The sequence below is a fragment of the Eucyclogobius newberryi genome, unplaced genomic scaffold (genome assembly GCF_026437365.1).
Source record: "Eucyclogobius newberryi isolate DKJ021-1_F unplaced genomic scaffold, fEucNew1.0.hap1 SCAF_4, whole genome shotgun sequence".
NCBI classification, from domain to species: Eukaryota; Metazoa; Chordata; class Actinopteri; order Gobiiformes; family Gobiidae; genus Eucyclogobius; species Eucyclogobius newberryi.
This window is the reverse complement of record NW_027316056.1, coordinates 41,508,039-41,523,668: the sequence shown is the minus strand read 5'-3', so window position 1 is coordinate 41,523,668 and position 15,630 is coordinate 41,508,039. Positions and strand designations below refer to the sequence as shown.

At 47.7% G+C, this 15,630-nt stretch overlaps 1 protein-coding gene across 3 annotated transcripts in view; it reads left to right on the top strand.

Moving 5' to 3' along the window:
• LOC140377870 (protein NLRC3-like) overlaps positions 1-13,184 on the top strand; it is a 111,862-nt gene extending 98,678 nt beyond the window's left edge. For all 3 annotated transcript variants that reach the window (XM_072463477.1, XM_072463475.1, XM_072463476.1), the window contains 2 exons: positions 11,869-11,912; positions 12,480-13,184. In XM_072463477.1, the coding sequence (XP_072319578.1) occupies positions 11,869-11,912; positions 12,480-13,027 (592 nt within the window). In that variant the 3' untranslated portion in view covers positions 13,028-13,184. The remainder of the gene's footprint in view (positions 1-11,868; positions 11,913-12,479) is intronic.
• The last annotated feature ends 2,446 nt before the right edge of the window (positions 13,185-15,630 follow it).

Here is a 15,630-nt window from a genome sequence, read left to right as displayed (position 1 = left end):
TTAGTATGCACGGGGCGTGCGTGAGTGAAGGAGTGCGTTAGTGAGTGTTTGGAAGTGGGCTTTGCACGGCCTTACGGAACTAATAGGCATCTCGCCAGCTTGTGGCGCTCGGGCCTAATAAGAACCATTGCAAGAACAAAGACTCATTCCATTCAATGGAATGGCTTGAGCCAAAAATACAAAGCACAAGTTTAACAGCTGCAGAGCTCAAGAAACAAGCAACACAGACGTTTGACCTTGTAGGTCGTTTGTTTGCTGTTGTATGAATGGATTTAAGTGAGAATAGCATAAAAGTAAATCATATTGATGAGAAAAATAACATGTTTGTTTTAAAGCCACATTCAGCAATCGTTACATTTCCATTATTTGGTCTTCACTTTAGGCAGTTCATACATTTTCAAAAGGAAACAATTTGCCAAATCAACTAGAGAACATCAAATAATAACATATAAATGGCAAAATACATCACAGGACTGTTTTTTCTATCCCTGTTTTATTTAATTTAATTTAATTTTATTGTATTGTATTGTATTGTATTTTATTTTATTTTATTTTTTTTTATTTTATTTTATTTTATTTATTTATTTATTTATTTATTTTTTTTCTTTTCTTTTATTTTTTTTTATTTATTTTTTTTTAATTTTATTTCATTTCATTTCTTTATACAGGGAAACCCAATGAGAAAAGTTGATAAAACACACCACAAAATACACAACACACATAGAATACTAAAACACAAATAAAACAATCAATACAATTAATCAATAAATGAAAACACATTTAAACATAGAATCTGAGATACAATTACATAAAACAAGTGCATTGACCCTGAGGATAGTCCTTGACCAGAGCTTTATAAATCATTAAAAGAAATAAAATGATTTAATTAAAAAAAGTCTCAGTGTTTTGTTGATGAAAGCCTTTTTTCCTGTCTCTGTGTCGACACGATGTTGTAGGGTCTCAAACTACATGTATTCAGTTTATGATTAAGGGAGATTTCTTAGCAGAAACAAGACAAGACGGGGCACCAGGGTTAAACCCAAAGAGCTAAGATACGGTCCTTAATCGCGCTCGTTAAAAAGGTCTGAATGGTGTTTCACGATTCAGGGACTTACACATAGTCTATTCAAACAAACAATAGTCAATAACTCTTTCGTGTAGTTTATTTATCAAAAGGGTAATCAAAAACACCGGAGCAGAAATGCGCACAGGTAAATCACAGGTGATGTTATATCAGATTTAACAGCAAATTTCGTGCAGATAATGTTAAACCAGGGTTTTGCCTTTGATAATCAAACATGTCTATGCTAATCTATATCAAAAAGAGGGAAAGTGAGAAGCTAAAGGGAGGAGGAACAGCTGAGCTCTACCCAAATCACGCCACAAAAGAAACCGCACTCTGAATTCGGCTTACGGTTCTGTAGAGACTCGGTCCGACTGGTCCTTGTCCGCGGACGAGGTCCGTAGCGAGGCGTCGCGTGGAGCGGTGTGGCGGCGAAGGTTCGTGAAGCGGGCGGCGGCCGTGGAGCTGTGTGCTGGCCTTGGAGCGGTGTGCTGGCCTTGGAGCGGTGTGCTGGCCTTGGAGCGGGGCGTCGCGTGGAGCGGTGGGCTGCGACGTGCTGTGAGGTCCTTGGCGCCGGTGGCAACGGAGTCCGGGAGTTCCTTAGCGGTAGAACGCTTTAGCGGCGTGTTAGCTCCTCACGCGGCCTTTACTCAGATGAGGACGTAGCGCTGATCCACGTAAACGGCGTAGATTACTTCAAAAAGAAAAGAAACGAAGTAGCAAAGAAAGTCTCTGTCCGGTTTAGCGCTTAAGCTTAGTTCCAGGTAGTTCCAGGTAGTTCCAGGTAGTTCCAGGTGGTTTCAGGTGGTTTCAGAGTCCAGGGCTGGCATGGCCTTGTCGACCACGTGACGGACGGATTTTGTTGAGACAAAGGAAAAGTGAAAAAGCTCGTCCGTGGAGACGGCTTCCAAGAGAGAAGACAAAAGGGATGAGAAGAGCAAGAGCAAGAGAACAAGAGAGCGTTTCTAGCTTGGAGCGTCCTTTTGATACCTGGCCCGCAGGGCATGCTGGGAGCGAAAGGGGCGGGCGCTACTGCGCAGACTTCCCGTTTAACATTTCCTGGTCGAGAAAATAAAGCTAGAGTAACGTAAATAATGGCAAAACATTTAAACCCTGTTTTAACATTTACACGTTAAACACTTTTGGGCAGTTTGTACACATTATTTCTTGAGGTAGATACATTTTACATCTTCTTTCACCTGTGATGTGCACTCGAGTTAAAGCATTGGGAATATAAAACCTTAAACAGTGGAAAAATACGTAACACAAGGTGAAACATGCGGTGTACGGAGTTGATTCGGACAAACATTCATGGCATAATCACATAAAACATAGTTCATCGGGGCGTCCTCCTGTAAGACTGTGGGGAGAAGATCTGTTATCACACAAGTCACAGCGGCTCCCCTGCGGTGGGGGACAGAGGGAGAACGAAAAACCCTCAATGTTCAAAGAGAGATTTTCTGTTATCTGGCCGTGGAATGTCCATCTCCATTCCCCTACAACCCCCCGATTGGCCGTTGGTTCTCCGATGAAGAAGCATCGGGCAAATGTCAAAGGGAATGTCCTTACCGAGTCAGCGAGCGGCACAGAGTGGCATGATTTGGGTAAACCTCTGAACCTGGACTGGTCGCTTTATCCTATTTGGGCTGAGGGGCAGGTGCTAGTGGGTGTTACACTATCCCTAGGCTACTAACTCTCAGCACATCATCCTCAGAGGGAGTGGTAAACCATGCAAGAGCTCTTGACTCCTAGTGCAAGAATTTGGGCGTAGAAACAAGATTCTAAGACACCGAGGTAGCTTATCAAAGTGGATGTCTATGGTGGAAAAAAAAAAAAAAAGTGGTTAACAAGGTTCTTGACATACGTTTCACCCTAGCGAAGGGGCAACTTCTAGGTTGGACCGCTTCTGTTCGAAACAGGTGACAGGATATTCTACTCTATGGTTTGCATGCAGGGGAGATTAACATACGAGGCTAGTGGTAGGGACTTTGCGGGCTTAAGACCAGCTGTAAGTCGGGGATTTGGCTAAAATTTTTCAAGCTCCAGTAGGTGGCGCCTGCGTTAGATGTCGTCGGGGCAGAACAACTCGTGCTGCTGTGTCATGCTTGTCATAGTGGAGGATCGCCTCTCGGAGGGAAGTGTTCACGAGTCGACGGCCCCCCAACTATTTTAGCCCGGGTCTCTGTCACCTGGTCTCGCACCGCCACAAAGGTTGGGCACGCGCTGCCTGCTGTCACAGGTTTTTAACCGCAAACGCCGCCGGTACTGTCATGTATTGCTATCACGATACGCAATAACGTCTGGGGTCTGTAAGTGTCACATGCCATCAGGAGGAGGCGTTGTGACCACATGCTTCTGTCAACATACATCTGGGGATGTTTTTAGAGACACTAACACGTAATTCTTTGATGATTAGGTTTTAGTGGTTAGGGTTAGTAGACTTTACAATCCGTGCAAAACAGTTGTTAGTACAGTCCCTAACGGGCGTGTGTTTGTCAGAGTTGTGTTCTAGTTGGAACTATCGGCATCCCTGACATGTCCCATGGGGTTTTGGTGCGCTTTGATTTGGTTGCGATGAACCCACCTCAGAGTAGGTTCTCTGCGTCCTTTGGTGATCTTCACGTGGTACACCACCGGAGATCGTTTGTTGACAATCTTGTAGGGTCCCGACCAACGTGGGAGGGGCTTTCGGGTTAGCTTGGTTAGCCAGTCTCTTGTCTGTCCGATCGGGTGCGCTGAGATGTAATACCATACCTTGTCCCCGATCTGGAGCTCGTCGTTTGGGGCTTTCTGATCGTAGTAAGCCTTGCAATCCTTTGCACTTTTCTCAAGCTTCTTCTGAGCGAAAGAGAAGGTCGCTTTCAGGTGCTCCTGTAAGTCCGACATGTATTGGTGGGTGGTGTAGGCGGTTGCGAGGCTAGCCTCTCCCGGTTTGTACAACAGGTGTAGGGGGAGGGTCAGTGCTCGGTGGAGCGGCTTGGAAGGTTGGAACTGGCAGTAGACCAGGCATCCCTGTATGTACTCTTGTACATCATTTCTCGTGTGTGGCCAGTAGGCCACTTGTCGCAGAGCTTTGTATGTGGCGTTGACCCCCCGGAGGCCAGCTGTTGGCGCGTCGTGTGCGTGCGTCAGCATAACCCCCCGGAGGCTCTGAGGTACCACAAATGCGGGTGCAGTGAGGATCTCAGAGGCAAACACCAGCAGTCCATGACGCAAGGTGAAGTTCTCTCTTGTGCGCCACAGCGCGGCGAGAGATGCGTCGGCAGCAAATGCATCAGGAGGGATGGCACTTGGCGCAGGAAGGAAACCGATGATGCGGCTTATGGCCCCATCGGCTGCTTGTAGAGACACAAGGTCAGAGGAAGCGAAGGTCGGAGACACTTCAAGAAGGGCGCGATCGGGCTGGGGCCGTCCGGTGACAGCACGGGGCCGTGTGATCGCGGCCACCGAAAGGGTGGGCTGGGTGGGCATCAACTCACTGTCCAGTGAGTCAGCCTGTAAGTTACAGGGAGCCCCTTCAAGGGCTCCTTGTTTTGCCAGGGAGTCGGCTAGGTCGTTGAGGTCTTTGTCTGGCGGCACGTCAACCTTGGGAGGGGCCACGATGGCACAGCACTGAACTGGCGGAGTTGATTGGGGCATGGGCAGAGGTCGACGGACTTGTGCCCGGATTTTGAGTCGTTTAAAATCAACTAGTGGCTCGAAGCGACTGAGCAGCTCTTGACCTAAAAGAAGGGGAATAGAATTCAAAGGTGAAACGTAAACAGGATGCATCAGTTTCATGGGGCCGATCGTTATCTGGATCAGGGCCACCTCGTCAAGGGTGGTGTTGACCTGAGAGTAAGGTCGGATTTCCAAGCAGCAGGGCTGTGACTTCAGTTCTCGTTGAGAGTGCTGGGCCACTTTTTGTAAGGTTCTGAAAAGTTCGCGAGAGATCAAGCTGATGTCGGCGGCTGTATCAAGGAGTGCGTCATGCACGAAGTTGTCCTCCAAGAGGACTGAAAGATAGAGCTTGCGTGCAGCTCCCTTTTCGGAAAGGTTACCAAGAAACTGGGTAAAGGGGGGCTCGCATTGGATGGTCGACGGCTCGTAATCCTGTGGGCTGGAGATAGAACTTACCTGGACCACAAAGACGTCGTTGGCCTCCGGTGGCATTTGATCGTCGCTGTCAAGTTCCTGGTCTTCAGGGGGTTGGTCCCCAGTGACAGGTGTTTCCGACAGAGGGTCCAGGTCCACAGGGCTCCGATAGAAGTTTTCTAACTCGTCTTCCGATTGGCTGAGCGCTGAGTTATCACTTGTTTCAGGTCCGAGGGAGGTTACGGCGAGGACCTCCGCTTTATTTTTCTGGTTCCATTTCATGTCTTTGATCATTTTCAGCACCTTACTCAGCTGTTCTTTACTGAGGTTCGAAGCGTCGAGACTTACCTGCAGAGTCTCCTTGGGTTTCTTCCTTCGTTGAGCCGTTAGGCCGGGAGTCCCTTTTGAACGGTCTGGCATCCCTTCGGTTGTTATACCTACCTGAGGCGTTCTCCCTGTCCCTAAACGGTCTTTGCGGTCCTCGGGTGTCTCCCGAGCGATGGTTTTCCAAGGTGCCCTCTAGCTCGAGAGGTCTTTCGACGCTCAGGACGGAAGAGTGGCCTTGGGTTCTGATTGTTGTTCCTGCCTGTTTGGTGTAGCTCCTTACCGCTAAATCTCGCAGCTGGCGGCTGCTTTGAGTTATTGGGCAGGCTGCCACGCCCAGGTGGTAGCTGGTTGCGGGGTGGAGGTTCTGTAGGAACAAAGATTTGAAATGTTTGTCCTCCTCCATCCCTGCTTCATTTTGTGATCCAAAATACGCTTTCCTCAATCGGTCGTAGTAGGCTTGAGGAGCCTTGTGTCTGTCTTGCTTGAACATCAGGGCAGCAGGCAACCCTATTGAGGTGCCTGTATCTGAGTACTCTTCGAGGAGAGCATGACACAAGAGCTCATAGTCCTTCAGGACGTAAGGAGGTTGGCGTTCCATGAAGCTGCTAACGTCTCGGCTGGACGTTAGTTTGATCAAGAAGATCTTGTCTTTGATTGACGGATCCGACAGGCGTCTAGCATAGAAGTCGATGTCTCTCAGGTACGCGCTGGTGTCGTTAGCGACGCCTGGCTTGGGCTCAAACCGAGAGATATGCCTGGCTATTTTGTCGAAGTCATGGTCGGTCGGGCCTCGATGGCGTCTATCGGGGTCTCTGCCCTCGCGATAGTCTTCACGAGTGTCCCTGAAGTCGTCGGGGTACCTACGAGTGTCCCTGAAGTCGTCGGGGTACCTGCGAGTGTCCCCACGGTCATCTCGTCGCGCGTCCCTGTGGTCATCGTAGTGCCTCACACGGGGCACCAAATATGTAGGGTCTCAAACTACATGTATTCAGTTTATAATTAAGGGAGATTTCTTAGCAGAAACGAGACAAGACGGGGCACCAGGGTTAAACCCAAAGAGCTAAGATACGGTCCTTAATCGCGCTCGTTAAAAAGGTCTGAAGGGTGTTTCACGATTCAGGGACTTACACATAGTCTATTCAAACAAACAATAGTCAATAACTCTTTCGTGTAGTTTATTTATCAAAAGGGTAATCAATAACACCGGAGCAGAAATGCGCACAGGTAAATCACAGGTGATGTTATATCAGATTTAACAGCAAATTTCGTGCAGATAATGTTAAACCAGGGTTTTGCCTTTGATAATCAAACGTGTCTATGCTAATCTATATCAAAAAGAGGGAAAGTGAGAAGCTAAAGGGAGGAGGAACAGCTGAGCTCTACCCAAATCACGCCACAAAAGAAACCGCACTCTGAATTCGGCTTACGGTTCTGTAGAGACTCGGTCCGACTTGTCCTTGTCCGCGGACGAGGTCCGTAGCGAGGCGTCGCGTGGAGCGGTGTGGCGGCGAAGGTTCGTGAAGCGGGCGGCGGCCGTGGAGCTGTGTGCTGGCCTTGGAGCGGTGTGCTGGCCTTGGAGCGGTGTGCTGGCCTTGGAGCGGGGCGTCGCGTGGAGCGGTGGGCTGCGACGTGCTGTGAGGTCCTTGGCGCCGGTGGCAACGGAGGCGATGTCCGGGAGTTCCTTAGCGGTAGAACGCTTTCGCGGCGTGTTAGCTCCTCACGCGGCCTTTACTCAGATGAGGACGTAGCGCTGATCCACGTAAACGGCGTAGATTACTTCAAAAAGAAAAGAAACGAAGTAGCAAAGAAAGTCTCTGTCCGGTTTAGCGCTTAAGCTTAGTTCCAGGTAGTTCCAGGTAGTTCCAGGTGGTTTCAGGTGGTTTCAGAGTCCAGGGCTGGCATGGCCTTGTCGACCACGTGACGGACGGATTTTGTTGAGACAAAGGAAAAGTGAAAAAGCTCGTCCGTGGAGACGGCTTCCAAGAGAGAAGACAAAAGGGATGAGAAGAGCAAGAGCAAGAGAACAAGAGAGCGTTTCTAGCTTGGAGCGTCCTTTTGATACCTGGCCCGCAGGGCATGCTGGGAGCGAAAGGGGCGGGCGCTACTGCGCAGACTTCCCGTTTAACATTTCCTGGTCGAGAAAATAAAGCTAGAGTAACGTAAATAATGGCAAAACATTTAAACCCTGTTTTAACATTTACACGTTAAACACTTTTGGGCAGTTTGTACACATTATTTCTTGAGGTAGATACATTTTACATCTTCTTTCACCTGGGATGTGCACTCGAGTTAAAGCATTGGGAATATAAAACCTTAAACAGTGGAAAAATACGTAACACAAGGTGAAACATGCGGTGTACGGAGTTGATTCGGACAAACATTCATAGCATAATCACATAAAACATAGTTCATCGGGGCGTCCTCCTGTAAGACTGTGGGGAGAAGATCTGTTATCACACAAGTCACAGCGGCTCCCCTGCGGTGGGGGACAGAGGGAGAACGAAAAACCCCCAATGTTCAAAGAGAGATTTTCTGTTATCTGGCCGTGGAATGTCCATCTCCATTCGCCTACAATGTGATTGTGAGATAAACATGTCCTGAACCTTAAACAGTGAAAACTTGAACTAATGTGCAACAAACTGGATAAATAATCAGGCAAAAGCCAAAAAGAGCCTAAAACACAAACAAAAGACAGAACCTTTCTCGTCTGTAATGAACCTCAGAGCTGAACCTCAGAGCTGAACTTCAGAGCTGAACCTTAGAGCTTAACCTCAGAGCTGAACCTCAGAGCTGAACCTCAGAGCTGAACCTCAGAGCTGAACCTCAGAGTTGAACCTCAGAGTTGAACCTTAGAGCTGGACCTCAGAGCTGAACTTTAGAGTTGAACCTCAGAGTTGAGCCTCAGAGCTGAACCTCAGAGCTGAACCTCAGAGTTGAACCTCAGAGCTGAACCTTAGAGCTGAACCTCAGAGCTGAACCTCGGAGCTGAACCTCAGAGCTGAACCTCAGACCTTAACCTCAGAGCTGAACCTCAGAGCTGAACCTCAGAGCTGAACCTTAGAGCTGAACCTCAGAACTGAACCTCAGAGTTGAACCTCAGAACTGAACCTCAGAGTTGAACCTCAGAGCTGAACCTCAGAGTTGAACCTCAGAGCTGAACCTCAGAGCTGAACCTCAGAGCTGAACCTCAGAGTTGAACCTTAGAGTTGAGTGATAATCAGAGTTCAGAGGTTTTAACACTGCTGCTGTAGAATGCATATATATAATATCACTATAATCTAGAAGTGAAAGAAATGTTTCCTGGATTCACTGTTTTCTACCAGCATCTGGTACTCGTACTTTCAGAAAACAATCAAGTTATGGAAAATCATGAAAACCATATTTGTTTGGAGTATTTGTAGATTGTATGGATCTGGAAAGTACACAGGAGCGCGGTGCTTCACCTGCCACACGCCTCAGGTCCTAAAGGACACGTGATGTTTCAAATAAGATTGTTTTCTGCAGATTGCAGACAAAAAGAGTGAGTTCTGAGTTTACAAGATCCAAGTGTTTTATGTCCCAAAGAGCAAGTTTCCTCTCTGACTGCTGTTCTTCTCGTCCTTCTCCAAGTGTTCATTCGTGCTCGTCGGCCACAGAGCAGAGATCTGTCTATTCTCACGGGAAAAGTGCAAAAAGCCTGTGTTTTCAGCCGCGCCGGATCTGTGCCTCACAGCCTCATGTTCTGGGTCACAGCGGAAGCCGGAGTTTTAAACCAGCTCGAGGCTCGCGCAGTGAAGCGGTTTTCAGTCAAAACACATACATTTGGACGTTTGGAGTGACACTACACGCCTGTCACTCATTATGAAACATCAGAAGGAAGACCAGCTCTGACTTGAATTAACACATTTTTCTATTTCAAAGTCAAAGCGTCAAAGCAGAAACAGTGAAGCTGATTCAGACGTCTGCTTAAGTAAAGGTTCTATGAGCTGTTCTCTGTGCCAGACTTTACCATGGACACCGCTCCCCGTGAGGCCCCTGAGGGTCATTACACTGCTCCTCGTGAGGCAGGTCGGCCCCTGAGGGTCATCACACTGCTCCCCGTGAGGCAGGTCGGCCCCTGAGGGTCATCACACTCCTCCCCATGAGGCAGGTCGGCCCCTGAGGGTCATCACACTGCTCCCCATGAGGCAGGTCGGCCCCTGAGGGTCATCACACCGCTCCCCATGAGGCAGGTCGGCCCCTGAGGGTCATCACACCGCTCCTCATGAGGCAGGTCGGCCCCTGAGGGTCATCACACTGCTCCTCGTGAAGCAGGTCGGCCCCTGAGGGTCACCACACTGATCCCCGTGAGGCAGGTCGGCCCCTGAGGGTCAACACACTGCTCCTCATGAGGCAGGTCGGCCCCTGAGGGTCATCATACAGCTCCCCGTGAGGCAGGTCGGCCCCTGAGGGTCATCATACAGCTCCTCGTGAGGGAGGTCGCCCCTGAGGGTCATCACACTGCTCCCCGTGAGGCAGGTCGGCCCCTGAAGGTCACCACACCGCTCCCCGTGAGGCAGGTCGGCCCCTGAGGGTCATCACACTGCTCCTCGTGAGGCAGGTCGGCCCCTGAGGGTCATCACACTGCTCCTCGTGAGGCAGGTCGGCCCCTGAGGGTCATCACAATGCTCCCCGTGAGGCAGGTCAGCCCCTGAGGGTCACCACACTGCTCCTCGTGAGGCAGGTCGGCCCCCCTGAGGGTCATCACACTGCTCCCCGTGAAGCAGGTCGGACCCTGAGGGTCATCACACCGCTCCTCGTGAGGCAGGTCGGCCCCTGAGGGTCATCACACTGCTCCTCATGAGGCAGGTCGGCCCCTGAGGGTCACCAAACCGCTCCTCATGAAGCAGGTCGGCCCCTGAGGGTCACCACACCTCTCCCCGTGAGGCAGGTCGGCCCCAGAGGGTCATCACACCGCTCCCCGTGAGGCAGGTCGGCCCCTGAGGGTCATCACACCGCTCCTCATGAGGCAGGTCGGCCCCTGAGGGTCATCACATTGCCCCATGTGAGGCAGGTCGGCCCCTGAGGGTCATCACACTGCTCCTCATGAGGCAGGTCGGCCCCTGAGGGTCATCACACTGCTCCTCATGAGGCAGGTCGGCCCCTGAGGGTCATCATACAGCTCCTCGTGAGGCAGGTCGGCCGCTGAGGTTCATCATACAGCTCCTCGTGAGGGAGGTCGGCCCCTGAGGGTCACCATACCTCTCCCCGTGAGGCCCCAGTGCTCCATGATATAATGAGGTGGTCAACACCTCCTTAACTGGAGGCAGGTGTGACGGGGCCAATGCGGGAAAAGTTTAATATGAAATGTGGGGACCAGAGAGGATCTACTTTAAGTAAAGGATGAACCAGACGCTGCTGTGATCTGGCCCACGGGACCCACAATGACCCTGTGGGTCATTGTGGGTCCCGTGGGTCACTATGTCATGTGGGCCCAGTGGGTCACTGTGGGTCATTGTGAGTCACTGGGTCATTTTGGGCCCCGTAGGTTAATGTGGGTCCCTTGGGTCGCTTTGGTTCTAGTGGGTCACTCTAGGCCCTGTGGTTCACTGCGTCACTCTGGGCCCTCTGGGTCACTGTGGGCCTTGTGGGTCACTGTGGGTCCTGTGGGTCCTGTGGGTCACTGTGTCATGTGGGCCCTGTGGGTCACTGTGGATCCCGTGGGTCAATCTGGGAACTTTGGTTCACTGGGTCACTGCGGGTCCCGTGGGTCATGTGGGCCCCATGGGTCATTGTGGGCCCCTTTTGTCACTTTGGGCCCCGTGGGTCAATGTGGGCCACATGGGTAACTTTGGGTCAATGTGGGCCCCATGGGTCACTGTGGGCCCCTTGGGTCACTGTGAGCCCCGTGGGTCACTCTGGGCCCCGTAGTTCACTGCGTCACTGTGGGCCCTGTGGGTCACCGTGGGTGATTGTGGGTCCCGTGGGTCACAGTGGGCAGTGTGGGTCACTGTGGTTCTGGTGGGTCTCTAGGCCCCATGGTTCACTGCGTCACTCTGGGCCCTCTGGGTCACTCTGGGCCCTGTTGGTCACTCTGGGTCCGGTGGGTCATTGTGGGTCCCGTCGGTCACTGTGTCATGTGGGCCCTGTGGCTCACTCTGGGCCCCATGGGTCACTGTGGGTCACTGTAATAAAAAGAGACTAAATATGTATTTGTTTTTTCCTCTGATAAAAGTGAGTTTCAGATGATTTGCCTCTTTGTTTGAAACAGGACATTTGTCAGACTAAAACATCAAAGTCACACTTACAGATCTAAATGATGTCTCCACATTGAAGGGCGTGTACCACAGGTTGAGAACCTCTGTCAGCTTCTACAGAACAAACCTTTCATCTCACATGAAGTGAAAATCCTCTGTGAAAAACACTGATGTGTGTGTTTCTTTCAGACTGAGGCCCAAAGGAGAACGATGGATGAATCCCATCTGGAGATGTAAGTCTGACTTAAGTCATTTCACACTGGTTAGTTTTAGGATGTTATTTCTGACACAAACAGCACTTTAATACTACACATGATTCTTATGATTGAACAGACTTTACTGTTGTTTTCTCATTGGCTCTCTCTCTTCTGTGGGCGTGGCCTCAGACTGTGTCCATCACTGAACACAGAGTTATTAAGACACTGACACAGACACAGCTGTTTGACTCAGCACAGGACTGTCTACACACAAGCACAAGTGACTGTGGATTCATATAGAGACATTTGGAAGGAGAAAGTGTGTGTCATGAAGCACTGAGGAGTGAAGCAATGTGTGTAGTGACGTCACACTGAGCTTTACTTTGTCCACTGCACCAACAAACTACTGACAATTCAACTCTTACACTCGACATGTCATGAAACACACTGGATTGGTGCAACTAAGAAATATAGAAATGAGAACCATAATTAAATCCTGTACATTTGAAGACTAAATAGAGTCAAATCCTGATAAAGTGTGTGTCCACATGTTGAGACGCACAGGGGACTAACTGCTGCTGTGTTGTGTCTTCTCTCCATCAGATTTCTGTGATCTCACTCTGGATCCAAACACAGCTCACAGAAAACTCAAACTGTCTGACAACAACAAGAAGGTGACACATGTGACAGAGGAGCAGCTGTATCCAGATCATCAGGACAGATTTGATGACTGTCCTCAGCTTGTGTGTGACACTGGTCTGACTGGTCGCTGTTACTGGGAGGTCCAGTGGAGTGGAAGGGTTTATATATCAGTGTCTTACAGAGGAATCAGAAGGAAAGGAAACAGTAATGACAGTTGGTTTGGATGGAATGATCAGTCCTGGAGTCTGGTCTGTTCTAAAGATGGTTTCTTTGTTCATCATAATGACAAACTCACCTCCCTCCCTCATTCCTGGTCCTCCTCTTGTGGGACAGTAGCAGTGTTTGTGGACTGTCCTGCTGGCTCTCTGTCCTTCTACACAGTCTCCTCTGAGCGACTGATCCTCCTCCACACCTTCAACACCACATTCACTCACTCTCTGGTCCCTGGGTTTAGGGTCTGCTCTTGTGACTCCTCAGTGTCTCTGTGCGCTCCGACAGACTCGCTCTAATGTGTGTGAAATAAAACAAATCTGTACAAACTTCAGACATTTATTTGAGAAGAAAACAAACTTCAGACATCGGCCTCACACAAGTGTCTGTTTTGAACAAATCACTGTTTGAATCAAATATGATCTTTACAAAATAATAAAGCACAATATTCAGTGAGTGAAGAGTTTTTTTTGTTCACATCTGATACAAACATTGAAAACACATTTGTATTGATCTTATTATTCATTTCCTCATGTTTGTTTTTAGACTCTTTTATGTCATTTGTTCATTATTACCCACATTAGCAAAGTATTTGTTGAATTCATTTGCTGTGTCTTTTGAGTTTCTGATCACTATGAGATCCTTCTGAAATAACTTTGAATATCTTGTTTGTTTGATGTTTTTATTAAATGATTTATCACTTTCCATGTCTTTTGCATATTGTGTCTCTGTTGTTCAAGTCACTTATGATAATATTCCTTCTAACTGTTTCTAATTATACTTATTAGTTTAGTTTTGTGTTTTTTACATCTATTTTCTGCCTCTTTTGTTCTCTGCGTTACAAGTTCTTTATATAGTACTTTTTCTTCTTTTTACATGTGTTTTCTATTGCTTTGGTTTTCCATGGCTTTGTTTTATAAATCTCCTTTATCTTGATTTGTTTCAGGACAGTTGTTATGATCCAGCTCAATAAATCTGTGCAGGAAAGCATCATGTGCCACATCCACGTCTGTAGTTGAGTCACTTTCACTCCATCTTTGAGCACAAAGATCCTTCTGGAATGTTTCCATGTTTTCTGCCTTCTAAGTTTAGAGTGAGTCTGTGTCTGATTTCTCTTCCTAAAGACATTTTGAAACACTGTAAATACGGGCAGGTGGTCACTTCTATCACAAATGAACAGAGCCCTCCAAATGTTTCCTTCTGTTCTGTCAGTAAAAGTATGATCTATCAGTGTTGGCGTTTGCCTTGTTATCGGGCTTCTCTTATTGACATGGAATTGATCAAATCTGAGCTTGTTTTCAGTTGAAGTGGATTTACCAAGTCTAGATTAAAGTCTCCACCTGCTATTTGGACTTTGTCTGTGCCCGTCTTATTCAACATTTCTTCCATTTTCTCTTTAAAGGTGGTCACATTTGTTCCCGGTGGTCGACACACACAAATAAGCATTACATGTTTTAAACTTCACTTTCCACCGTGACACTTTCCAAAACATGATCAATAATGTGTGACGTCTGTTTTGCAGTCGTAATTCTTAATGTTTGATCCGTACACGAGGCCACTATTGTTCCTATTTGTTGTCTAAAAGTCAGAACTTGGAGATTGACTTGTGCCACTTTGTGCTTCTGAAGCCACGTCTGTGATACGGCGTCACATTCAGTTTGTTCAAAGACTTCAGAACATGTTTTATAGAGGAGAGTTTTTCCAGAGGCTTCTGCTGTTAAAGTGTGTGACTGACAAAGGCCCTTGAGGATCGACTCTGGTGTTCAATGGTTCCTCCCAGTAATATTCACATTTCATTTACAGATTGTTCTAGCAGTTTGTTTCAGGCTCAATGTCATTCTCAGTATCAGACGTCCTGTGTTCAGTCTGTGAAGAGACATGGACATTAGTCCCATTTATCATTTGATGCATGTTGTTTTCTTCTGTCTTTAGTCCATTGTCCTCAGTGTCTCTGTCCTCAGTGTCTCTGTCCTCAGTGTCTATGTCCTCAGTGTCTCTGTCCTCTGTGCTCTGTGTCTCTGTCCTCAGTGTCTCTGTGTCTCTGTCCTCAGTGTCTCTGTTCTGTTGTGTGTTCACAAGTTTCACTTTTATTTTTTGAATGAACTCTACAAATCTAAGATAAGTTTCTGTAATTCCTCAAGAGGAGCTTCACAATGAACTCAACAAAATGCCACTTTACAAAACTCATAAAGAGTCAGATTAGGTTAATTTTATCTTCTGATATATTTATAAACTAGTTTATTATGAACAAGGTCAAGATGGGAAAAAAAAGTCAAAACTCATTTTCTAAAAAACAGTTTGAACTTTGAGTTTTAATGGTGTTGTTTATCTGAGCTCATTCATTGGTCACTGCAGCTCAGCCTCAGTCCTGCTCTCAGTGACCAAAACTCTCACTGGTTTAGTTCACTTTGTGTTTGGGTCCACAATCTGGGACTGAAGAGCTGTGGATGTTCTAAAACCACTCTATATATTTAAACACGACAACGTCCTCAACATGACAGAAAAGCAAATACATCAACACGTTTGTGGACTGTCCTACTTAGTGTTGGAATATCTCACCACACAGAGTTTAATCGCTCTGCTTACAGTTAAAGGTAATAGGGTTATACATGTATGACAAAAATGCTGGTCTGATTCCTGCAGCTTTCTATCCATGTATCAGTCAAAGACACCTGATGCTCTTAGCTTTAATTACCTCAAAAAATGACTTTTCCACCAATTATACTTTAGCACTGACTTACGACTGGTATTATATTAGACGGAATAAATGTTTCTTGAATTAATCAATGAAGTTGTTGGATTATGTAGCATATTCTGAAAACCATGTCATTCAACATGCACTCTGGGGCGATGGGCATCAACTTCTCTCTTTACCACAAGTTTATCTTTAAGATACATGAGC